This window comes from Episyrphus balteatus, chromosome 2, assembly GCF_945859705.1.
Source record: "Episyrphus balteatus chromosome 2, idEpiBalt1.1, whole genome shotgun sequence".
Classification (NCBI taxonomy): Eukaryota; Metazoa; Arthropoda; class Insecta; order Diptera; family Syrphidae; genus Episyrphus; species Episyrphus balteatus.
In genome coordinates this window covers 22,162,529-22,188,652 of record NC_079135.1, presented here as the reverse complement: position 1 = coordinate 22,188,652, position 26,124 = coordinate 22,162,529, and the positions used below count along the sequence as shown (strand labels likewise).

Genomic DNA, 26,124 nt, shown 5'->3' with positions numbered 1-26,124 from the left:
ATAAAAAAAAAACAATGATTTAAATATATAAAAATATATATGTTTGGGTAGTGAAGAGATCACGAACGAGAGAAGGATTCACCATCGAAAAGGCACCATCGCCATAGAATGAAAATTAGCTATAACACAAAAATGTGGTTAGTTTTGAAAAAAAAAAAATATGAAAAGATTGAATTTTGTTTTTTGCTTTTATATTGCCGCCCACTGTTTATTTTTTTCCCGCATGCATGAAATAATTTTGAAGATCCTTCATCTATGTGTAAACCTAGACAACAAGGGGTTTGATAGTTATTACCTACAAACTTTAATGTAGGAGCAAGTTTATAGTAACAATTTTATAAGGAGACTTTGGGTAAAGGATTTATTTTATTGAGTTGAGATTATAGTTATAGCTGCCATTTTGTAAAAAGATCATTTTGATAGGTTAAATGGAAATTTTGTGTTACTTAGTCAAATAAAATTTCAATGTTAATACATGTATGTTTAAATATAAAGGACAATTGAAAAGTGGATGGAATTTCTTCCAAATTGCCTTAACTAAAGAGAACGAAACTTAAGATTTACCTAAATAGTCCGCAAAATAAAGAGTATTATTATTTATATTATGAAAAGGTATTTTTTATAGACATGTATGTTTTAATAAAAATTCCTATGAATTAATAGTTTTTAAGCATTTGTGATAGAAAAATTGTTCACGAAGAATCATCAATTACTTTTTTTGTTTTTTGGAAAATAATTTATTCTTAACACAAAAGTTTTAAATTTTTGAATTTTTTATGCTATATGTGTGATATTTTTTGTGCCATTTTTGTATTATTTTTTGCAAGCATTTGGTTTTATTTTGAAAGGAGAATGCCCAAAATAACAACATCGGTTAAAATGATTCAAATTTGATTTTTTTTTTCAAAAACTCATCTCGAAACCTGTTATGGAGATTCTTAATATAAATATAGAGTAGGTACTTTCTTCTTCAAAATTCAAGAAAATTATGTGCCATGAGCTTATATTGTTGTTTTTTTTTATACTGGTATCTTGTTTAACACACTTTCTATTTTTGAAAAAAAAAAAAAAAAAAAAATACAGAAATGTAAAACAAGTTTTTTTAAATATATAAATTTTCAAACATTTTTCTAAAAATAAAGGTACCTATGTATTTAATTCTGGAATTATTATCTGACACATTATGCATAGAAACAAAATCTCAAAAAAAAAAAAATCTTTGAAAATATAATATACCTACCTACATAATCAAAAAATTGTGCTATCGAACATTTTTAAAAACTTAAACATTACGGCTACTTAAACGTGTCTGAATACAATTTTTTGTTGACCTCGGCTAAATAATATAGGAGAGAATCCGAAATCAAGATTTTTATAATTAACCTTTCAATTTTCTCTCATACTCATAACTACCACGTTTGAGTTCTTTGAGTAATTTGGGTATGGTTCTCTTGAAATTGTTATTTGATCAAAACTTCACCATAACAACTATCAATTTCATCAAGGTTTATCTTAAAGCTTTTAAACTTTTAAAGATCAGAATCCAAAATTATTTTTTAAAATTAAAATTTTTAATAGATTTTTAAGTTGATATACACACATAAAAAATGTCAGACACTCTAATCTAAAAGATCAATTGAAGTTTCATTACATGTGTTTTAAAAAAAAAATCTAACGTTTTATTTAAAATTGAATAAAAAACTTTTGCTCTGCAATGTCTTTTTATTTAAACATGAAAATTTTCTACCCAAAACCAAAGCAGCGTTTAAAAAACAAAATTCTATGGATTTCTTACCGAAAATATAAAATACAAAACAACAACAAAAAAATAAAACTTTCCAATTTAAATTAAAACTCAATTAATTTAAGGTTTCTACATCAGCTCTTTTGTTTCGTTGTAGTCATACGAACATTATGAGTATAAATAAAATAAAATTAAAAAAAAAAATATTTATTTTTTATATTATTCAATTATAAAACACATATCTACCCCTGACACGTTGTACACTATATGATCTGGTAAAGGGATACATGAGTATTTACTAGACAGAAACAATTTTTTTCCCTTATTAAAATACTGTCCAAAATAACAATGCAGCAAGCTTAATTAATAATATTTATGTTGTTTTGTTAAATGTTTTCATGTATTTTTATAATATTGAACGGATACTAACGTACTTTATTATTTTTTTCAGTGCGTCGAACATTAAAAAATGGCCTTACTGAAGAAGAAAAACAACATGTTGCAGCTTTAATTAAAACATATTAGATGTTCAAAATAGTATTCATCTCATTTAAGCGCGTATACAACAATCATCACTCATTTTCTTATTTATCATTTTTAAAATGCCATAAAAATCAACAAAACCAGCGGAACCAATCGAATTCATTTATCATTATTATCTATGGATATAAAAAAAAACTTAAATCGAAACGAAAAAATAAATAAAAAGAAAAAAACGATCTCAGAAGTTTCTGTGTTTGTATATGTCCAAGTGAGTATTACAGGACACACTGGACTTTCATAAATCCACACACACACATATCCATTTTGCACTCATCTATCCGCATGCCTTACATAGTATATAAAAGTAACTTTAAACTCTGAGAATCATAATTTTAAAACTTAATAAACAAAAAAATCTCGAAAATCAAAAAAAAAAATGTAAATCAAGAAAAAAAAACTTACCTTTTCCAGTTAAATAATTTCTTATTTAAATTATTTTAATTTCCTTATTTTATTTTTATCAAAATGTAAAGTATTATTCATTTATTACAAACAAAAAAACAACAACAAAAAAATATTTGATATACAAAAAAATTATAATTATTAAATTTTAAGTGTTGGATGTGGATTTTTATGTTGGGACCCAATTATTGTTTCTAATAATTTTTTTTTAATTTGTTATTTTTGTATATTTGTGAATTTATTTAATTCTACACATCACATTAAATTTTGTTTTATTATTATTATTATTATATTTTGTTAAATCTAAATTTATTAAAAAAAAAAAAAACAAACAATTAGATAAACATTGTAAGTTATAAAAAAAAATAAATTAGGTAAGAAATTTTAAACTAAGGAATAAAATTATAAAATAATTAAAAGAAAAACTTTGGTTTTATTAAAAACAAAATCCCCAAAGAAAAATTTAAGATCTACGAAAAAAGGTAAGCTTATTAAAAATCTTACTTTTTTTGTAAAAAAGTTTTTATTATAAAATTGGCTTAAATCTATACAAAATTAGTAAAAAATAAAACTTAATTATATACTTAAAACTAAATAATTCATAATTTAATAATTTATTACGAAAAAACTTAGACACTACCCATTTGTACAAGGTTGCTGAACATAGTCTAGACAAAAACCACGATTATCCACATCTAGAGGCGCTTCAATGCCATCCGTATGAAAATACAAACGAAAAGGACGAACACTCGCTATTCAAAGTAAATGCACAAAATTTTAACTTTTACCTTCTTCCATAATAATAAAAACTCACTTTGAACAGTCTTTTGATCGGGACTAACTTCAGCATTAAAAGTCCCACCACAAACACGATCCTCACAGGCATTTGCTGGTGGAACACGATCAGCAACTCTTATACAGCCAATTAGAAGCCAGTCATTGGGACAGGTATTTGTTTGAACTTGTGTTGTTCCACTGCCAACCATTGACATTACAGGTGTATTTGAATTTCCTGATATTGTAAATGATCGTGATCGATTGTTTTCTTGAATAAAATCATTTTTTTTTTAGCAAAGACACAAACCATTTAGATAAAGTAATAAAATTACCCTGATCCATACAAGCATTATATTGAATTCCACAGAAATTTCTCTCTGTCCTAACGCAAATACTGTAATCTTGATTTGACAGTTGTCGACCTGATACTGTGTTAAAGTTAAAGCTTCTAACACGTCCACTTATTCCCGTGTGGTATTGCAAACAACCTTGATCAGCTCGATATATTCCACCACAGTGAATTTGAGAAACACGAATTCGCCATAAACGTGGAAATGATCCACTTGTTATGACGGATATTACAATAGGATTACTTTGTCCAAGTCCAGCATCAATGTACACTAGGCGAGAAGTCATTTTTTGAAATTTGTCAAAAAGAGTGACAAAACTTACTATGATCACCAGCGGAAGATCCACATATTGTTGGAGCGGGACTACCACCCGATATAAGAAGCTGATCTTGATTGCAAATATGATTTAGGGCTTCTGGTTGAGCTATAGAAAATAATTCAAGATCCAATCTGAAAAAAAAGTAGCAGCATTTCTTATAAAATATCTCTCGAAATTAGTAGGTATATTTTACCTTAGTTGACAAATATCTGGATGAATTTTATGAACAGTAACTTGACAACTTCCTGTACCATCATAAACATCTGGATGATTTGGATTCACAAAATATGTGGAATTTTCTCGAATATTTCCATTACATGTTTGCATAACTAATAAGAAATATAATTTAAAAAAGTGTTTTTTGATATTTTAAGTTCTTTTTTCAATTCTTTACATATACAACATAATCCATAACCACCAGCACAAGGTCCTGCTGGAATTCCACCTTTAAGAATGCATTCCTTATTTGAAATACAATTTCCAATTTCACCAGATGGCGCTGTACAAGTGCCTAGGCCAAGTGGAACTACAGAAAATATTGGTAGGACTTGAAAAGAAAAAAAAATCATTTACTTTTTTTCATAATCGAAAATAAACTTTAGAAATAAATAATGGTGTAACTTAAGTTGAAAACTGCTTGTTTAAAAAACAAGCAGAGCAGAGCCAATTTTTGTGATTAACTTTTTTTAATTAAAAACTGCCGTATTTTTGTAAACAAAATTTGTATTGCTTAAATTTTATAAAATATCAAAAACTTTACAGTTTTGTTTTTATCGAAATTAAATAAAGAATAACGATTCATACATCTTATGAGCAGGGCTGTAAAAAATCATATTTTTCAATGCATTTGTTTTTTATTGCAAATTTAAAAAAAATACTTATTGCATAAACAAAATTTATTGCAACTTAAAAAAATTTGTATTCAAAAAAAAATTTGTTACAACTGAAAAATGTTTATGCCTATATTAAAAAAAAATATTTTTTGCAAAAAAAATGTTAGGTATTGCAACTGAAAAATATTTGCATTGAAAATAAAATTTGTATTGCAAATAAAAATATTTTGCATGAAAAAAAAATGTACCTATTGCAAATAATTTTGACTATTTTGAAAACGGCACAACTAAGAAAATGTCACATAAAAAAAGAGCAACCCGCGTAAGATTTTTCCATCATTTCGGCTTTTTTGTCGTATTAAACTGTTCGTGAGTCCGGTTCTGTAACTGAGTTAAAAAGATGAATTTATGTAAATAAGTTTCTTTTCATGTTTTTCGTATATGCTACAAAAATAACATTTTTTGTATCTTTTTCTTTATTAAAAAAATAAATTTGACTTAAAATAATATAATATTTTTATATTTTTAGTTTTGTCTTTTAATAAAGTGCAAAACGGCACTTTTTCCATAGTCAGAAAAAAACAATTTCGAAAATAGTTCTATTTTTTGGAAAAACGGCATAACTCCAAATTTTTTTTTATATATTGAGTTTTCTATAAAACTTAGTAGATATACCATATCTCATAGCAAAAAAATGCAATTTTTCAGTGTAAATAACTTTTGAGTTTTGTTTTTTATTGACAACGAAAATCATTTTTTAATGATTCAAAAAATTAAATGTCTCTCCTGAAAATTAGCAAATTCCGACTTATGCCACTTTGCCTTGAAAGCGACGATATGGTCAAATAGCCAAAATTGTAAGAAATTAGACGATTATTAAGTGCTCACATATTGCATTTAATTTTTTTTTTTTTCAATGCAGAAAATTTTTTTATTTGCAATAACATTTTTTTTAAGCAATTTTTTTTTATTGGCAATACCTAAATATTTTTTTTTTTGGAAATATTTTTCAGTTGCAATAAAATTTGTTTACTGCAATTTTTTTCAGTTGCATTAAATATTTTTTATGCAAATTTTTTGCAGTTGCAATAAATATTTTTTTTGTTTGCTTTTGAATTGATATTTTTACTACCGAGTGTTGAAGAATAATGTTTTTAGTTCCAACACTCTGAAGTCCTTAAATTTGCCATATTTCATTAACTTTCGTCAAGAAATGGACATGCATGTGATTTTTAAAGCCTAAAAACATTAAGGGCACCACTATGCGGTTCGTTTTATTGGTGTTAAATTTATATACAACATACTTAACATGTTCATTGAATTGAATTTTTAATAAATCGATTGTTAATTCCGCGTCAACATCATATAATTTTTGGAAAAATGTCCTCTATCTGAATTTTCGTTTAAAAATGTCCACTCTGTGTTTTTTGAGAAAAACTTAAATAACAGTTATGATAAAATCTCTTAGATCGAATCGTTAAAAACGTTTTCGAGATAAATTGCTCTAGAGGAGATAGTAGAAGAAATAGAAAAAAAGGTCCTAGAAAAAGGTTCTTCCAAATAAAGTACACTAAAGGGAAATCTTTTCACATCCACGAAAACCAGATTTTTAATTTCTTCTCCATTACAGCTTAAGTATTTGCTTGTGCATTTGTATAGATTTTTCAATATCTTTGAATCACTAAGTTTATTTTGAATTCACATACACCTTGCATCCCTTTGGAATCCCCATTTGCCGAAGAATAAATCCTTCCACGAACTTTTTTCATTTTTCACCGCACAGGATATTTGTTGCACAAACAATATTGTAACAATTGTTATAATCCCGGAACGAATAAACATCATAACCGTTATGATGTAAAGTATTCAGCAGACACTTATGAAGATTTAAAATTCGATCTATTTTATTTATTAGGTACTAACTTCACTTTTGAGATGCGTACTTTTCGAGTTCATGATCGCGAATGCACCACTCGTGCCTCAAAGATTTGAATTTAAGGTTCAAAAAATTCCTCCCATCTTTTATAAAGAGTTGTTTTATTTGTTTTAATTTCAATTATCTCACGTTAGATATATTTGAGATTCGTCAAAGCGTTAAAATTCTTCTACACCTATGATTTAAGCATACTATGTTAAATGTGCTAGCTAAAAAAAAGTAATAGCAATTAGTTACGCTTCGAATTCGTTCTGTGACAATAAATATTTCGTTTTCACTTTCATTAAAGTGGAAAATTAAAAGTGTTTTTCAAAAAAAAAAAAGGCATGCAATGTTTCATTCATAATGTTATTATGACACTGATGATAGTTATCTACATAATCGACATCAATGTCATTCCACTTTGAATTGAAAAAAAACCGGCTATTTTCAGGGCTATGAGTTTGACAAATAGGATTCTATTATATTAGAATTTGTTATAGTGCCTTACCTACTAATAATGAAGCTCGTTTTTGTAATTCTGTCAAACTATAGCTTAGCTCTGTAAGTATGTTCAACTGTAACTAAACCAAAAAAAATATATTCATACTATTACCATTTTTCAACATCATTTCTGTTCTCAAAGTTAGACTGTCTTCTAACTATACTTCTTGTAAATGGATTTTATTTTTTGTACATTTTGTATCATTTTTATCAATTCGTCATCTCATAACTGAATCTGATGTAGGAATAAATTACTGTTATTATGTGTTAACCTGTTAAAGCAATTTCTTGTCAACGCCTACAATTTTTTACGGAAACAAATTATTTTAACTTAACCTCATACAACACAAACTATTGAATAATAAAATCTGGAGTACATTCCATTGCATAATTTTTATAATCTTGGTTAACAAAATGTTTCATCATTTTTTGCTATTTTTTAAGTAGGTATGTTAACACCTTCTTGCTTTTACGAGTAGTCATGTGTATCTCATTTTAATACTTAAAAGCATGCATTAGTTACATATTATTTAAGATATACTAACTTTATATTGAAATCTAATTTTTAAGAGATAGATCTTTTCTTTTGTTGGTTCTTTGAAACTATTCCTCATAAAAACAATTAATTGATGAAAATTAATTTATAGATTACATTTAAGGCTAGGTAGATTTTATTTATTTTATAAACAAAAATTCATTTTAAAAATTTATTTTTGTTTACCTTTATTTTAAAATGGCTCTGTTCCTTTGGGCTCAGCAAAGTACTTTTTAGTACTTCTGAATCCATTCAAAGATATGTTTTCTATAGAAGAAATGGAGTTGAATACAACCAGAAGTACTTAGCTACTTAGATACTTAGGGCGAAAGGAGAGATGCGTCCCGTTTCAAAGCCAAAAATCCGTTGTTTAAATTTGTAATGACTTTGATCACAAAACGAAGTATACCAACTAATTTCTTGTATAAAAACAAGTTTTTGTAAAAAAAAATAATTTTTTGTAAAAGTATAATGTAGATATTTTCCAACATTTTCAAAAAAAAAAAAAAACATGTTGGTATGCCATTTTGAAGAAATAAATAAAAATGTGTTTTTTTTTTAATTTTCTAAAATTAAAATTAAATTAATATTATGGTTACTGAAATGCTTTTGCATAAAAATTTTGAGATATTCAGAAACCAAAAAAATGGTTCTATGACAGGTACCGTTAACGGTGCAAAAAATTTTTTTTTATTTCAAAAGTTGAGTCCAAAATTTTAATCAAAATCGTTGCAGCCGTTTTTGAAAAAAATTACTTTTCTATTGTCGTTATATGACAGGTACCGTTAGTTTAGGTCCTAAAAAAAAATGTTATTTCCCCTCTAGGGAACTACCCAAAACTGCTAATTAATTTAGGTTGTAATTCGAGGTTGATATAGACAGACAGACAGTCCGGGACTCACTTTTTTTGGCATTCTCCATCATCGTAATGTCATATGTCTGATTGTTATCTTGAGTTCGATTTTTTTTCGAATCCTAGTATCTCAAATAAAAAGATTCTGACCAACGTGAGATTCACAATAACATTCTTATTAAATAACCGTTAACTTAAAATATATAGAGTTTAATCGTTACAAACTATCTTTAACGATCAAAAATTGTTCATCATCAAAATAATTATGCCTCTACTAGTAAGGGTTTGAAAATATTCATTGAAGAATATTTTCAATTATATAAGAAATTTAATAAAAGCTTTTAAAAATATATAAAATTTGTTTCTATAAATACAAAAACATTTTTTCAAGTGGTTTTGACCTCCAAATAAGAATCTTTACATTTTTTTTAATCGTTAGAATCGCTGCAATTTATTTTAAAGCGCATTTTTTTAAAAATCCAAAAATTTTTCAAAACAAAAATTAGTATTCCAATAAACAATAAATATTTATTGTCATTTATGAACAACATAGCAAAAAATTAATTAATCCGTTTTCAAAAAATTTGGTTAAACAAAATAATCCAATAATTATTTTTTGGAAAATATTTCTTAATTTTTTCATAAACGGTTACTTCGCTTACGAGAGAATCATAGACAGTTTTTTTTGATAACTGTTCTATTACAGCTATAATAAAGTAAAGTAAGGTAAAGCCATTTTTGAGTAAAATAACCTTTCCATTTTGGTCGTATGGCAAAGTACCTACCTACCATTAGATTTGGTCTCAAAAAAATTTAATTTAACACTTCACTTCAACAAAACAAAATTAATTTCGTTCAAGATTTCGTTAACGAAATTTTGTATGGAAAATTTCGTTTCGCTTCAGCAACGTACTAGGCTTAAAGAAACGTAAAAAAAATAAGTACCTATACGAAATATGATATTTTTAAATTTTATTTCTTTTACTCATATTAAAAGAATTTTTAAAAATAAAAGCGATTTTGAGAAAAGTTACTTTTCCCATATTACATAACATTGTACATAGTTATACGGTAGATACCATTGATTTTTGGTCCTAATAATAAATTTCAGCTTCCCACCTTACCCAGAACAAAAGCCAAAAAAGCTAAGTGCCCAGTTTGAAGAAACTCAAACTTAACTCATCCGTTAAGACTTTAGCTTCTAATACAGACATAAAAACCGACAAAATAAGAATGACGGACACAGACATCATTGTCCAATTTCATAATTAAGTAAGGAACTTCAAATGCTTTTTCTTCATTTTTTTTAAATTACCGCATCTTATAATTCTTATTAACATCACGGGCTGTTCTGATTTCCAATCGAATTCTAATTTCACCCGTTTTCGAATTTTAGATGCTCCGAATTCCGTATTCGAACACATTTTGCGGATTCATAGGTGTTTCGAAAAAGGAACGAATCTACAATCCGACAAATTTTTGCCGTTTTCAATCCGGGTATCAATTTGCTACCGGAAAACAATATTCTCCAACAAAAAGTCGAATGGAAATCAGAACAACCGTTTTCAATCCGTACGGAATCAATTTGTGTTCCGTTTTCAAATTAGAAAGAATATTAGAACAGTGGTGTATTTGCTCATCTACAAGAAAACGTTAAAGTAGTTTTAAGTGATAAAGCTTGCCTGCAAAAAATGTACCTAAGAAGAACCCAAAGTTTGTCTTCAAGTCTTCTACTTATCGAACATAAAATTATAAAAGTGGACCAAACCCTGGAACATTAGAATAAGAAACAACAATATATCTATTATCTTAACAAAAATATTTATTTATTTATTTAAAATCTTAAACTACATTAAAGAGATGTAAAAAAAAAAGTCTTTACAAATCATCCTCATCTTCATCCACTACTTCATTCGTCCATTCTTCCACCATTTTCTGTGGCGGCAGCCGAAATCTCCACTCATCTTTCAAATATTTAAATACTTTCTCGCCCAATTTCAACAACTCCACCGACACTTGTTTCTCATCCGGTTTCCATGCACGCTCCGAACTACCAAACATTTCCATCCTTACCAATGCCGTCATCGATGCACTTAAATACTTTTTAATTCCATTAAATAGCTGAGGTTTCGTCAATGTAGTCGATGTTGATGGAGTGTTGGCGGGTTTTATAACAACTGGAGGTGGTGGAGGTGCTTTAGCTTTAAGACGAAGTTCTTGATTTTGTGTTTCTGATTCGGAAAGTTTCTTTGTGCATTCTATTGTTTTGGTCTTCCAATTTAGAGTGTCTTCTTCTGAGACTTTTAAATTTGACTTTGTAAGAGTCAGTTCATCACGGAGTTCTGTGATTTTTTGTCGAAATACTTTTTCTCTTGTCTCCATATCGGATTTGAGAAGTTGAATTTCTTCTTCGTAATGTCTACAAGTTGTCTCAAACGTTTCTTTGCTAATTTTGTCTTCGTTGTCTGTTTGATCGACTTCGTGCTCTTCGGTGATAAACTCAACCTCCGAGTCAATGTCAATGATACCCAAAGGAGTATCTAAGACCAATGACGACGACTCCTGAGCAACTTCAAGACTCTGACCTTCTTCAGGCAAATTAATGCTACTAGAATCATCGTCATTGTCATCGTCGTCATTGTCTTCTTGGAAGACTTCCTCACTCAAAGCGATTGTTGTATTCTCATCAATTTCAAATGTTCCATTCGAGGAACAAACTGACAACAAATCGTTATTGAGTATTCTTGGTTTCTTTGAAGGCGGAGGTTTTACTCCAACTTCAAATGAACCATTCCCTCCCCTTGGCCTAAAAATATGTTTACTCGTCATTGTAGAGTATTTTAGCCAAAAATCTGGCGGTTGTCCCCAAACATATTCACCCTCAGGTAAAATTAAATGTTTATCTTTTGTTGGAGGAAGTGAAATTGGACTAGGATTCGGTCCCAATGAATAATCAAGAACTTCTCCAGTTCTTAGTCTATCTAAAGTGGGAATAGCTGTCGGAGTTAATCGATTCTTTTTATAATTCATAAAACATTCATCTTTAAAATGTAGAGCACAAACAGCTCGATTTTTAGCTTGACTTTGTGCCATTTGATTGATTTGATTATAGTCGGCATATTCAATCCATTTGTTAATTAAATGGTCTTTTTTTAGTGGATAGTGGAAGAAAGTCATTTTGGGGAATTTTAAAGATGATACGGGGCAGGTGCGAAAGGTACATTTGCAACCACCCATTTTAATTAACTTTTAATAATAAACAAATAATTTAATAAAAACTGGGAAATATGAAATAGAAACTAGCAAAACCAAGCGTTTTTTTGGCTTGAGTTTGGATTTGGTTGTCAAATGTTGGGAAAAAAAATCAACAAAAAAGTGACAGTTGCGAAAGGCGTTGCCAGATTTAAAGTTTATGGGTTTGTTCATTCAAAGGAAAATATGAACGGAACTGACTTTTTGTTCTCATTTCTTCCAAAAAAAATTTTTTAGGAATTTATTCTCGTGAACTACATTAGGGGTATTCACGATTTTATGAAAATGGTCTTGTATCGTTGTAAAAGTGCAAAAATGTAATATTAGGGGTATTCACGATCCGATGCAACTGGACTTGCATCATTGCAAAAGTGTAAAATCTTACAACACTAGGGGTATTCACGATCTGGTGCAACAGGCCTAGTAAAAATGTAAAATTTTATTTTTTTACAATAGATCGTGAACGCCCCTCTTCTTATCTATAGTAAATATTGAAGCATGAATGATGTTTTTTTTTTTTCCTCCACCGTTGCTTCTTCTTGTTTCCATTTTTTATAATTTAATTCTTTGTTTTGTTCGGGTTAATTAATTTTCACTAATTATTTTACATCAAAAGAAACTAAATTACGGGACATGAGTAGCGACAACCATTATAAACAGAATAAAAAAGTCAAACTGTTTATCATGGGCGACGCGACGATGAGCTGCTATCTGTCAAAAATAATTTTGCTCCATTGTATTTTTATTTTGCAATAGGGTTAGGGTATAGCAAAATTGCAAGACCATTGTAAAATTTCAATCCATATATTTTGTTGTTGTAGTGTTGTAAGATTTTACACTTTTGCACTTTTGCAATGATACTAGACCAGTTGCATCGGATCGTGAATACCCCTACTATAACAACAAAATATACGGATTAAAATTTTACAACAGTCTTGCACTTTTGCTATACCCTAAACCTATTGCAAAATAAAAATACAATTGAGTAAAATTATTTTTGACAGATGGCAGCTCACCGTGTCGCGTCGCCCATGATAAACAGTTTGTCTTTTTTATTCTGTTTATTATGGTTGTCGGCTTGTCGGTACTCATGTCCCGTAATTTAGTTTCTTTTGATGTAAAATAATTAGTGAAAATTAATTAACCCGAACAAAACAAAGAATTAAATTATAAAAAATGGAAAAAAAAAAGAAGAAGCAACAGCGGAGGAACACCCCTGTTAAAAAAAAAACATCATTGATTTCATTCATGCTTCAATATTTACTATAGATAAGAAAAGGGGCGTTCACGATCTATTGTAAAAAAATAAAATTTTACATTATTTTTACTAGGCCTGTTGCACCAGATCTTGAATACCCCTATTGCATTTCAATGTGAGGTTTCAATTAGCTCCCAATTTTCCACTCATCTTTAATATTCGAGCATGGTCTACCGTTAAGGTGTTGGCTTGGTATGCAGAGGTACGTGGGATGGATTCTTAGCCGGGCCATGTCATCACCATTTCAGAACAACAGAAAATGCAATGGAATTTCCAAAAAAGGAAAAGAAACAAAATAGGAAAAAATTAAAATAAATATAATAATATGTAGAAAATTCAAAACAGAAAAAATTAAAAGAAGGCCAAGTAAGGCCATTTTAAGCTGTTTGTCACAAGATATTAGCTTGTGGATTATCTGTGCAGAAAAGTCCTATGCAATTTCGGTAAAATGCGCCAAAATGATTTGCATAAGACCTGTCGACAGAAGGATCTTTCTTGTTATGAAAGCCAAAAAATAGATTGCATTGAAATTCATTAGAGGTATTCACGATCTGGTGCAACAGGCCTAGTAAAAATGTAAAATTTTATTTTTTTACAATAGATCGTGAACGCCCCATGAAGCATGAATGAAATCCATAATGTTTTTTTTTCCTCCACCGTTGCTTCTCTTTTTTTTCCATTTTTTATAATTTAATTCTGTGTTTTGTTCGGGTTAATTAATTTTCACTATTTATTTTACATCAAAAGAAACTAAATTACGGGACATGAGTAGCGACAACCCTTATAAAAAGAATAAAAAAGTCAAACTGTTTATCATGGGCGACGCGACGATGAGCTGCTATCTGTCAAAAATAATTTTGCTCCATTGTATTTTTATTTTGCAATAGGGTTAGGGTATAGCAACAGTGCAAGACCATTGCAAAATTTCAAACCATATATTTTGTTGTTGTAGTGTGTAAGATTTTACACCTTTGCATTTTTGCAATGATACTAGACCAGTTGCATCGGATCGTGAATACCCCTATTTATTTCTTGCTTTAAAAATTATTTTCTGTTGATTTTTCCTGATTTTAAATTAATTTTGAATATTTTTATTTTGACTTTGACAGAATACTCTAAATCATCGAGTATTCTGTCAAAGTCAAAAAAAAAATTCAAAATTAATTTACAATCAAGCAAATCAACAGAAAATAATTTTTTAATCAAGAAATAAATGAATTAGAAAAGATAAGCAAAAGATTTCAAAAACGAAATTTTGTATGAAAAATTTCGTTTCTCTTCAGCTGCGTACTAGGCTTCACTTCCACCACATCTGCATCTGCGTTTTCGGTTTTTCTCCCGGTTGTATGTATATTAAACCTGTGTGTGGTGAAGTGGTAGCTCAATAGTCTTAAAAGTATTTTGTCGATTCCCCCTTGATCTGCACTCGATCTACATTTCCCAAAATCCAGCATGGTTGGTAATGCAGTTCATTTAAAACTGTCAAACTACCCTTACGTTATGTTGACGTCCCGTTAACTTTCAGCTTCTCTGTCAATTTTTTTTTGTGCAGCATAGTTTTTTTTTGTGAATGCGAAATTTAACACAAATTTCTTTGGTTTTTATTTCAAGTCGGCTGCTGTTAAAAGAAAAAATTTCCATTCACTTTTTCTAATCTTTTAATAAAATCTTCAAATAAATTTTCATTAACCAAAAACACAACCATCAAAAATGAAAAAAACAAAACCAATTCTATACGATCCTTTAATTATAAATCGTGTTAAACAGGTAAAAAAAAAGACACACAATTGAAATGAAATTGTAAAAAAAACCACAAGAAGCACACAAAAAAAAAAAAGTAGAGTCGAAAAAAAAAAAAAACAAACTAGGTTATGTTTTCTCGTGAGTCGGGAAAATTATTGGCTTCCTTCCGCGTCTCTGTGGAGCGCGAGCGTTTCGACAAAAATGCCGCCAAACTATTTCAAATTTTTTTTGTTTTTGTATTTTTTTTAAAGAAATTTGAACAAAATTTATTTCTTTTTTCAAGTATTTGGAAGAAAATGTCCATCAAACTTATTTGGATGTCGGAGTTATGGCTAAATCATTGCAAGATCGTTATCCGGAGTACAGTCGACGTAAAATTGCTCCATTTCGTTCATTAGTCGAACAAGGTAGACAATAGACATGTTTTCTTATAAATTATATCTATTTTTTTATCTTTAATTGTTTTTTAAAAGCATACAAAGTTGTTTCGCAAAGTTATGGTTTGGATGTTAGTCCACCGAGTCCAGATTCTGGTTCGGATTTGGAAGTTATGGATGTAAGTTGTCTACGGTATAAAAAATGTGCTTTTTACAAATCTTGCTTTTTTGGTTGTATTATTTTTTAGGAACCACCAGTTGCTCAGAATTCAATGAATAATATGTTGACTAATTTGTATGCTAAAAAGTCTAATCCTAAAGATTCGAGCATGGTTAGCAGTGGCGGTGGAGGCCAACAAGGTGGCAATAACAGCGAACTTATCGATATTAGCAGCGATGATGGTTCGGATGATGAAAAGGCTCAAAATGGGAAATCTAAGGGTAAGAGTAAGGGTAAGTTGATTGCAAATTGTGGATAAAATGATTATATCCATATTTCTTGTCTGAAAAATTTTCTCAGGGCGAATAACCTATTCTGTGGTGATAGCATTTTTCTTGGTCCATTTATAATTAAGCGTTAAGGTTTATTTAAGTTTCTGTAAACACAGTCTTTAGGGGTATTCATGAAATTGTGTAAAATCTTGGTTAACCTGGAAAACGGTTTACCATATCTACGATTTTACCAGGCTTACCCAGAGTTTACACCGTTGCATAAATAATCTATTTGCTTTTTAGATTCTATGCAAAAAACCAAAATAGTCTTCTTTTGTATATACTTAATAAATCAGAGTCATTTTGGAATAAAAAAAGGCTATGTTTCTGTTGTCCGATTCACTCTTCAACTTTTACTACCTTTTCTGACCCATTCTTTTCTACAAGTTCGACACAAAAAAAATCATGTACAAAAACCTCAAAAATGATCTATGTAAATGCAAAACCATATTTGATATAGCTTAATTCACTCTAGTTTATCTAATATAATTATTTGCTTTGATCAAAAGAACTCTGCGGCAGTAATGTCGTAAGAGTGATTAGCTCTATGTTTGGCCTACCATGCGTTATAGATCATTTGCTACTTTAGACCTTTAAACACCATTTTCAAAATAGAAACTGGAACCTTTAGTCTAATTCTAACGGCCGATTTCTTTACAGATTCCTAACGCTAACGTTTCAAATCAAAAGTCCTGACTCTGAGTTTATTTTCTCCCTTCCGATCAAATTTAGAACAAATAAACAAAAAACTCAATTTTAACTCAAAAATAACAACAAATCATGCTTGTTTGAATGAAAGAAACGCTAGAGAAAAAAATAAACAAATTTGTTTATAAATAAACAAATTTGTTTATAAATGATTTCTATGGTGACGACTCCAAAATAATTGAAAAATAAAAAGATATCGCACATGTAGTACAAAAGGGCGATAAACCAATTTACCGAGAATAGAATGAGTATATTTATTAATTAGTTAATTTTTAGAAGAGGAAATATACTTTTAACCAAATTCAGACAACCAGCATCATTTAAATTATCTTAAACTTTGGAAATTCACGTTTTTAGAGTTGTGACAATTTTGGTGATCTTTGTACACAAAAAATAATGTATTATTTTGAGTTCAGCCACTTTAGACAATTTTTTTTTGAGTTGTGACAGTTATGTTGTACTTGATTCTAAATAATTATCAAGTCTTTTCACCGCTTTCATATTTTGTTAAGAATAAATTATTGAATATTATTTCAATACAATGTCGTTTATTCATCACACCTCTTTTGGAGCCTTTCCTTCTCTTAAACTGAAAACTTTAACTTTATTTGGAATAGGAAATTATTCAGAAATTCTCTTTGGTAGCACCGTTTATCTTGAGGTACTCATGGATCTCATTATAAACACCGTCGTAAAAAAAAACATAGGTTTAAGAAAACTATAAGACCGAATCACAAAATCACATTATATAAGAGATTTCGGTGAGATGAATCACAACAGGGATTTGAAATACTCACGTTAGGAAACCACAAACATTTTTTTTGAGATTAGCTTAATAACCTATAAGCCGTTGAAATATTTTATTCACCTAACTCATGTCAAAATATTGTTTAGAACACAACGAACGAAAAAATTTAATTTTGGATTTTTAGGCGAAGTGCTAAAAAATTTCAGACTTTTTTGAAGTCAGCATGTTTTTTGTAGATAGAAGTTTATTCGTCTAAAGTGTCATAACTCGAAAAATATCAAAAAATGTATGAAAATAGGATTTGTTTTGAGTTGAAGTGTTTGTACCTTCTGGAATAAAAACTATTCAAATTATATCAATGGCAACTAGATAGATTTGTCCGGGAAAATTTCAAATATTTTTTTTTGTCAAAAACTAAAAAAAATGTGTTTTTTGAGTTGTGACACTTTTGTACTACATGTGCGATATTTACTGCCCAATTATACAAATGAAAAGATGTGAATAGAATTTTAAGTTATGATATGCTATCATATAAACTGGACATTTCTGGTCCATCTTCACCTAGTCCTATAACAATATCTTCGGCAAAGTTATCCCAACTGCCTTCAAATGATATATAATTAAATAATTTTATTTTTTTTTTTTGTATTGCCCGCGGATATGAAGTGATGCAAGCCCGGGAGACTTGCCTCCGATTTCTGATGCTAACCCAGTGAATCTCACAGACATGTCAATTAATTAAAATAGGGATATCAAGAACTGTTCTTCATTATTTTATCGTAATTTTAGAAAAAATTCAGCTGCCTCATAAATGCTTAATTCCAGTAAGCGAATGAGTTTTTTTTATTTTTGCTCAATTTTCCATGGAACTTTTGATTTGAAACGACCTATAGTCTCAAAGTTAGTATCAACTCATTTCTTCACACAAGTACAAAGTCCTAAAACTGTGATTTCTACACAAAAGTACTAAGCCCTAGTACTGTCAAATTGGTACCGAGTATTAGTTAGGACTCGATATTTATTAGAACCTCAAAATCGGTAGTCTAGCGGTTAGTACTTCAGTCAAATCAATGGATTTCATCATTTTTAAGAGATATTTAACCGATTTTCTAATTTCTTGGGTGCTGTTGCGCTTGACAAGTGCGTTTTTGTTGATTTTAATAATTTGAAAGATTTTTTTGTGTTTACCAAAAACACCTGAAATGGGAAAGAACACTTTTTTATGAAGAAGTACCAAAAATGTGTATCGCCTTGTTCGATCTTTCCAAAAGTGAATACCAAGTTAAGAAAAATGGTCTAGTCTCCGTAGACGTTCTGTATTTGCATTTCTGGACGCCCAACAATGCTGGAAATCATTTACGAGTGAAGTTACACTCATACTACTGCCTAGGATTTGCCAATAAGTCATGATAAAATATTGCGCGTTGCATTGTAGTAAAAAAAGACAATAACAGGACTGCATTTTTTAATTATTCTTTTTATTAAAACATATCTTGTATTTATGTATGTAGGTACAAACATCTTTCCGAAACTGTCGTCAAATTAATATGAGTCTGCTGCTGTTAAGGTCAGCGATTCGTTTATACCTCGAGTACTTGTATGGTGACCTGTTGTATCTCAGCATTGTCTACATTAGGATCACACAATTAAGCACTCATGATTTGATACGAGTCGAATTTATTTTGCTTGTTGGCTTGTTACTTTTGCCCACATTTGTTTTTGATTTGTTTTTCATAGTCCTTTTATTATTTCCTATGTTTTGTATTTCTTAATTTTTTTAAAAATTCACTCAAATATCAAAATAAATTGGGCAGGTTCAGAAACGTTAGGGACTAAATATTTAGGTGATTTCTCGGTCTCTGATTGGTCAGCTGTCAAAAAAAATCCTTCCAATTTAGGTAATTTTATTGGAAAGCTGACTGGAAAGCTGGGCAAGAAAATTTTCCCTAAAAATTTAGGAAAGTTTTTTTTGTCAACATGACAGCAGATTGTTTTTAATCAAAGAATTAATTTAGCAAAATTACATTTATTTGTGTGAAAAACAACTTAAAAGTGCAATATCGGTTTTAATTTATTTTATTTATTCATTACAGTTAAGTGAAATTTGGTGTCTTACCCATGCGACCGGTAAAATTCTTAAATAAATTTCGAAATTTGACAATAGCATCGCATCCAAACTAATTTAGTCAATTTACTCAAATTTCCGTTCAGAAAATGACGTTGCCTAAATATCTAGTCCCTAATATTTCCTGAACGTGCCCATTATTTCAAATATCAAAATCAAAATGACAGTTAGACCAGTTTTATACGTCTAAATTCTTAGGACCGCCTTGTGAATTTATATCAGGTCCTATATTTGTGAAGAAATGCTCGGGTACTAACTTTTCCTTAGGACCGAGTACCAGTGCTAGTACCGGTCCTAGCTAGGCCTGGTACTAAGCTGAGCTAGTAGCTAAAAAATTTTGTGAAGAAATTGGCCGTTAGAGTTAGTATTTATTTGGGTTTCAGTAAAACATAAAATCTTTGTTTTTCATCTGAGTCAACCTAAAAGCTGTCTAAATTTAACACCAAGACGTAGGATGTGAAGCGGAAGAAACTCAAAAGAATAATTTTGCTTCTTAAACTTAACACCTTGCCTCACGGTAAACTTCTAAAATCTACTACTTATTGTTCTCAGTTAGTTTAGTTTAGTTTGTTGGTTTATTTTAGTTGTGCTATACAAAAATTCCATTAAATAATAGACCGTACAAAAATTTTATTAGGTCCGTTCCACACTCAGTTTGCAACTGCCGAATTTAGTAATATTTGGTTATTTTTGGTCAGAGTCTGTTCCCAACTTCAAAAATTGTGTAGAAGAGAGCGCTCACGAGAGAGTAAAAAATTTCCCCACCCTGACAAATTTAGCCCAAAGAATTTCTTCCGGCAGAAATATGAGTTCTGTCAAATGAAAAGTTGACGTATGTCAAACAAATAAAAAAAGAAGAAAACAAATCAAATTGTAGTGATTTTTAAAATGAATCGCGTTTACGTGTTTTTTGCATTAAAAAAGTGTTAATGTTTATCGAATTAAGCATAAAATATGAAATTGTGTTGTATAATGGTGTTCAACTTGTTCCAGACTTTTTGGCAGTCTTTCGTAGTTTTATTTCCTACTGAGAGAATTCTCTCCCAACTCTCATTAATTTGACAGACTGCCTAATTTAGTGCACAAAAAGTCTGGAACAGACCTATTATTTTCTTATACATTTCGTCTTTTTTCGGAACAAGGATGCTTATGTCAACAGTTTTTCGAAGCAACAGAATTTGAGTAACCGATTTTCCTATGCTTGATTAGATACGTGAGTTCTTGTAAAAATTGAATAAATTGTTTAAACTGATTGAAAACACCTTACTCAACATAGCCTAAGCGGAATAACGAACTTATGCTTAAATTACGTATAACGTAAATTCCTGACAGAAATTATAATGCCAAAACTTAGCTATTTGAACATTAAATTAAGGATATCCATATCCTTAAGTGAACTGTTGAAAAAAAATCTTAATTTATTTGGCAAAAGAATACAAAAAACTTCGGCATAGAAATTATTCTCCGTGCTATCATATTTTTACTTGCTCTATCTATAGTAGTTATACCTATTGAATTCGTGTGAAAAAAAATTTCGAGGTTTTAATCAAAACCAACATTGCGATGATGGAGAAGTTTTCAGTGACATAAAAAGCTTTCAGAATCAAATATTTGATAAATGAGAGCCTCCGGGTGTTTTAACTTATTGTGCACAAAAACAAAACACAAAACCCTATGGGAATCCGAAAAAACAAACTGGGAATGGTTGCACGATAGTGACGCCCACTTCAGCGCAGATGCCATCACAAATTTTCTTTCCTCCCAAAATTTGAATTTTAACCCGAAATGATTTTCAAATTGATAAAGCATTCATGGTTTGATTGTGAATCAATTTATCAAGGCCAGAGAAATACACAGTACACATATAAAAGGTGATATAATCCGAGTTTTTATTTTTTTTTCAAGTTCGCGCAGGTTGTCAAAATGTGAGCTCAAAGAAGATGAACCGTCAATTTTCTGTGATTCTTATTGGTCATCTCTCTTGTTTCTAATTTATTTACTACACACATGCAATTTAACAACTCCTGTCTTTTGGTCTCCTTTGTTTGAATGTGTGACAACATGCGCAATATATTACTTTCTATAAGTGTACTCTGAGAGAAATAAGCTTAAATTAATTATGTAAAAAAGCCAAACCCACTCCGAAAACTGAAAACCCTACAAATATCCACAACGTCCGGGTTAAGCGAACCTGGTTCACAATTTCAAAAATTAAATGTCTAGTTAGTAAAAATTCTTCACCGTTTGTAAAAATAAACTTACAAAACACTTGTTGGGTTTCAAGTTTCAACCTCGTTTTTAATGATATTGCTTTTTTTTAGTTTTTTCGATGAATCTCATGTACTCGCGAGGAGTTTGATAAAAAATGTAATGAATCTTCCCGTACTTGGAAGTGTAAACGATTTTATGGGACGAATTTTCATTTGTTCTTGCTCGTGGCATGAATTTGAAAAGATCTTAACCGTCACAAAGCCACTGTTCCGGATAGAATTGCTCACATCGTTCTGAAGAGGTGTTTCTCCACCTGGCAAAACCATTTCATACATCTATCCTTTTCAATTCGTCCCTGTCGAAATGTTTCGAAAAGAATCTTCTTCAATCTTAAAGTATCGACCAATTGTACTTACGTCTCCTCTTTCCAAGAGTTTGAGATCAAACACCCTTAACGAAAATTGTAGTTTTTTTTTTATCGATATACAAAACATACATTCCTCTTTTTCGAATTTATATAATGGTTCCAAAGAGCCAAAAAAAAAAAAAAATAACTGTTGTGATCCAATGTCCTATCCTATCTCTGAATCTCTTCCTTATTTTTAGAGTTGATCTTTTTAGTGAAACTATTCAATTCACTTGGGTACTTTTGCAGGTTTTCATATTCATTTCTAGATTCAAGTAGCGCTACACAAAACATTCTTCGGCCTAGATTTTGGTGTATTGAACCGAATTACAAGTTTAAATTTTTTGTTTTTTTCACAGGTCTATTAGAAACTCCTGGCGAAACTCTTCTAAAATATGGTGAAGTGACATGTAGAAAAGTCGTCACATCCGATGGTAATTCAACTCCACCAGACTCGGGACTGCCAAAACGTGCTGCCACCCCAACATCGCTTTCAAAGAAACGCAAACGCGATCGATCCAATTCACCAGAAAAAGGTGATCATAAAGAGAGTGGTGTCTTATTGTTAAAACCACCTAATCGCTCGAATAGCAACGATAATACAGCTGCCGCTGATTCGTTTGTACCATTGCTTCGGCAACGAAAATACAAAAAAGAATTGCGGCCCAAGACACCCAGACTGAATTTCCAAGATGTTGGTGGCATGGAGAATGTTTTAAAAGAATTGTGCGAGATTCTGATGCATGTAAAGCAACCGGATATCTATTTTATGCTTGGACTAATGCCACCTCGTGGTCTCCTTTTGCATGGACCTTCTGGATGTGGAAAGACTTTATTGGCACATGCTATTGCTGGGGTAAGTTTTAATCAGAATTATGATGGAGTTAAAACTAATTTGTTTCAATTTTAGCAATTGGGAATGATTATGCTTGAAGTTGCTGCTACCGAACTTATCGCTGGTGTCTCTGGTGAATCTGAAGAGAGAATTCGTGACATCTTCGAACAGGCAGTTTTATGTGCACCGTGTGTACTTTTCATTGATGAAATCGATGCAATCTCATCCAATCGTTCAAATGCCCAACGTGACATGGAACGTAGAATTGTTTCCCAACTGATTAGTTGTATGGATGGATTGAAAACAAGTGACAAAGGCCAGTCTGTGCTGGTTATAGGAGCCACTACACGTCCCGACGTTCTCGATCCAGCTTTGCGACGTGTCTCTAGATTTGATCATGAAATCGCAATCGGTATACCAAGTCGCAAAGATCGTAAAGAAATTCTAACAATAATCTGTGATGGATTGTCCATTTCACCCAAAATGGATTTCGATAAAATTGCTGAAGTTACACCTGGTTATGTGGGTGCAGATATGCTTGCACTAGTTTCGAGAGCTGCAACAATTGCTGTTAAAAGAGAGTAAGTTTTTTGACTTGATAACGTCTTATAAAGTGAGGCCATTTTCTACCGTTCCGCCTGAAATTTTTAGAACCATTTTTTTTTTAAGATAAAAAGAAAAATCATTAAAATCGTTTGTATTTTGTTTTAGATGTTCTCAACAAATGAAAGAATTACAAATGAAGAATCAGAGGAACATAACCATCGTAGATTTGATTGATGAAACTCAAACAGACGACAATGAAGCCTCAAATAAAAAAGATAAATCACAAACTGATGCTGATAAAAGCATTAAAGAGTCTGATAAATCCAAAATCGACGAATCGACAGTTGAAAAACCATCAAAAGATTGTTCGGATGAAGCAGATAAAACAGCAACAGAAGCAGAAACAACAACAACAACAACAACAACCACCACAGATGAAAAAGAAACTGAAGACAAAGTAAAAGAATCGACTGAAGCTAATGGATCAACAGACGATATGGAAAAGATGGAAGTTGAAGATGACGATCTTCCTGTTGCTGCCAATGAGGAGAAATCTGATGACAAAAATTCCACAAAAGAGGCAGACAAATCTGCTGTGGCGAACGAAGAACCTATCGATGTGGATGATCTTCCAGAAGAAAAAGAACGAATTTCCACAGAATCTATGCCTGAACCGACTCTCTTTGAGATGATCAATATGTTGGATAATGCATCCCTCGATATTGGAGACATTTCTGATTTTTGCATTACTTTGGAAGACTTTAAAGAGGCGGTTAAGGTGATTCAACCTTCTGCTAAGCGAGAAGGATTCATTACAGTTCCAGATGTTACTTGGGATGATGTGGGTTCTCTCCAAGACATTCGAGAAGAACTCAAGTTGGCTGTATTGGCACCAGTTAAATTCCCTGAGAAGCTTGCGAAATTGGGTCTCACAGCTCCATCGGGTGTTTTGCTATGTGGACCACCTGGTTGTGGAAAGACACTGCTTGCCAAGGCAATTGCCAATGAGGCTGGAATTAATTTCATTTCGGTTAAGGGACCAGAAATGATGAATATGGTATTTTTGTAAATCTCTTTGTTATTTCTTAATTTTGAGATTTTTTCTATTCTTTTTTTAGTATGTTGGTGAGAGTGAAAGAGCTGTGAGGGCATGCTTCCAACGTGCCAGAAACTCGGCGCCCTGCGTCATATTCTTCGATGAATTTGATTCCCTCTGTCCGAAGAGGTCGGACAATCATGATAGTGGCTCAGGAACTCGTATCGTCAATCAGTTGCTCACTGAGATGGATGGTGTTGAAGATAGGAAAGGTGTTTACATTCTGGCAGCCACAAACAGACCAGATATCATTGATCCCGCAATATTACGTCCTGGTCGTTTGGACACAATATTGTATGTAGGACTACCTCAACAAAAGGATCGTGTTGAAATACTTACAGCCCTAACAAAGGTTTGGTCTTATATTTTTTTGTTTCTTTCAAGTTGTCCATTAACTTTAAATTTCTGTTTTAGAATCGTACTAGACCTGTTCTTGCCGAAGATATTGACTTTGAAGATTTGGCAACAAAATCTGAAGGCTATACCGGTGCTGATTTGGCTGGTCTTGTGAGACAAGCAGCAATGTTGGCATTGAAAGAATCGATTAATAATCCAGATATTGCATTGGATGATATTTGTGTGAAGAATACACATTTCGAAGAAGCGATATCACTCCTGCGACCGTCCGTTAGTGCACAGGTTTGTTTTTCTTATTTCCTTGAAAACATTTCAATTTTGTATTTATTTTGTTTTTGTCTCTTTTTTAAATAGGACCGAAAAGTATATGAGAAACTCAAAGAGAAATATGCTGCTCCGCGATTATCGAATGAAAATAAATAATTTTACTGCACTTAAGATAATCTGAAATTAAGTTAAAAAAAAACACCGTTATTTAGATTACAGAGGCATCTCATTCTCATAATTTCTTTTTTTAATAAAAAAACAAAAACAAAAAAAAAACAAAAACCAACAGTACACTATGAGCCATTCGTAAGTTAATTCCAATGCAGGACCTTTAAGATGATGATTTATTTTTTTAATTTTGAAGTTCTTAATTAACATTTATATAAAAAGAAAGGCTGGCAAAAAAAGCAAGAAGCAAAAAAAAAACAAAAGTAAAAAAATATATAAATATATACTGAAAAAAAAAAAAACAAATATTAGTATTGTAATATGTTAAAGATATGTATAATTTGCATTTCAGTATATTATATTATTATTACATTGGACTGGAAATTGTGTTTTTATTTTTGTTCATTCAGGTGATATAAGAAGTTGTTTCAAAGACCGACATAAGACATAATTCAGGAACTATTAAACTGGAAATAAAAATTTTTCTATTACGTTGGCTTCAGAAGTACATTTTCAAAATACTTTTGAATGAAATGTGTTCTTCCACTTTTTTAATAAAAGACTCTGAATTTGCACATCGACAAAGCTGACAGTTAATAGTCGTTGTTTGCTTTTTATTTTTTTTTGGTTATCAATTTTTTTCATTTCTCTCCTACAGCGTTTTTAAAACGGATGCAAACGAACAGATGAATGAAGCAGATTCGTATCCTGGGTGAATATTTAAGTTCAATATTACCGCGGACATTACCAACACAAATCA

General features: G+C 30.6%; 4 protein-coding genes across 10 annotated transcripts in view; 2 read left to right on the top strand and 2 right to left on the bottom strand.

Moving 5' to 3' along the window:
- Window positions 1–2,951, top strand: part of LOC129908524 (FH1/FH2 domain-containing protein 3) — a 134,163-nt gene extending 131,212 nt beyond the window's left edge. The window contains exons 20-21 of one of the 6 annotated variants that reach the window (XM_055985088.1): window positions 52–137; window positions 2,196–2,951. In XM_055985088.1, the coding sequence (XP_055841063.1) occupies window positions 52–107 (56 nt within the window). In that variant the 3' untranslated portion in view covers window positions 108–137; window positions 2,196–2,951. The remainder of the gene's footprint in view (window positions 1–51; window positions 138–2,195) is intronic. The other 5 variants (XM_055985092.1, XM_055985087.1, XM_055985089.1 and 2 more) reach the window with 5 other exon arrangements.
- A 365-nt stretch (window positions 2,952–3,316) lies between these two features.
- LOC129908368 (uncharacterized) lies at window positions 3,317–10,199 on the bottom strand. The gene is made up of 7 exons (XM_055984814.1): window positions 10,091–10,199; window positions 4,530–4,682; window positions 4,329–4,464; window positions 4,139–4,266; window positions 3,799–4,086; window positions 3,504–3,734; window positions 3,317–3,441 (listed from the first exon to the last, which is right to left on the bottom strand). The coding sequence occupies exons 1-7, from the start codon at window positions 10,197–10,199 to the stop codon at window positions 3,326–3,328; spliced, it is 1,161 nt and encodes a 386-aa protein (XP_055840789.1). The 3' UTR covers window positions 3,317–3,325.
- Window positions 10,200–10,653: 454 nt separating this feature from the next.
- LOC129908534 (uncharacterized) lies at window positions 10,654–12,111 on the bottom strand. Its single transcript, XM_055985112.1, has one exon. The coding sequence runs from the start codon at window positions 12,010–12,012 to the stop codon at window positions 10,654–10,656; it is 1,359 nt and encodes a 452-aa protein (XP_055841087.1). The 5' UTR covers window positions 12,013–12,111.
- A 2,733-nt stretch (window positions 12,112–14,844) lies between these two features.
- LOC129908527 (nuclear valosin-containing protein-like) lies at window positions 14,845–25,490 on the top strand. 2 transcript variants are annotated; one of them, XM_055985098.1, is made up of 10 exons: window positions 14,845–15,052; window positions 15,312–15,435; window positions 15,502–15,584; window positions 15,654–15,846; window positions 22,455–22,951; window positions 23,006–23,511; window positions 23,642–24,533; window positions 24,595–24,924; window positions 24,987–25,211; window positions 25,284–25,490. In XM_055985098.1, exons 1-10 carry the CDS (start codon window positions 14,996–14,998, stop codon window positions 25,350–25,352), a joined length of 2,976 nt encoding a protein of 991 aa, XP_055841073.1. In that variant the 5' UTR covers window positions 14,845–14,995; the 3' UTR covers window positions 25,353–25,490. The 2 variants fall into 2 exon arrangements, with proteins under 2 accessions (XP_055841073.1, XP_055841071.1); XM_055985096.1 differs by having other exon boundaries at window positions 15,654–15,858.
- Window positions 25,491–26,124: the final 634 nt, after the last annotated feature.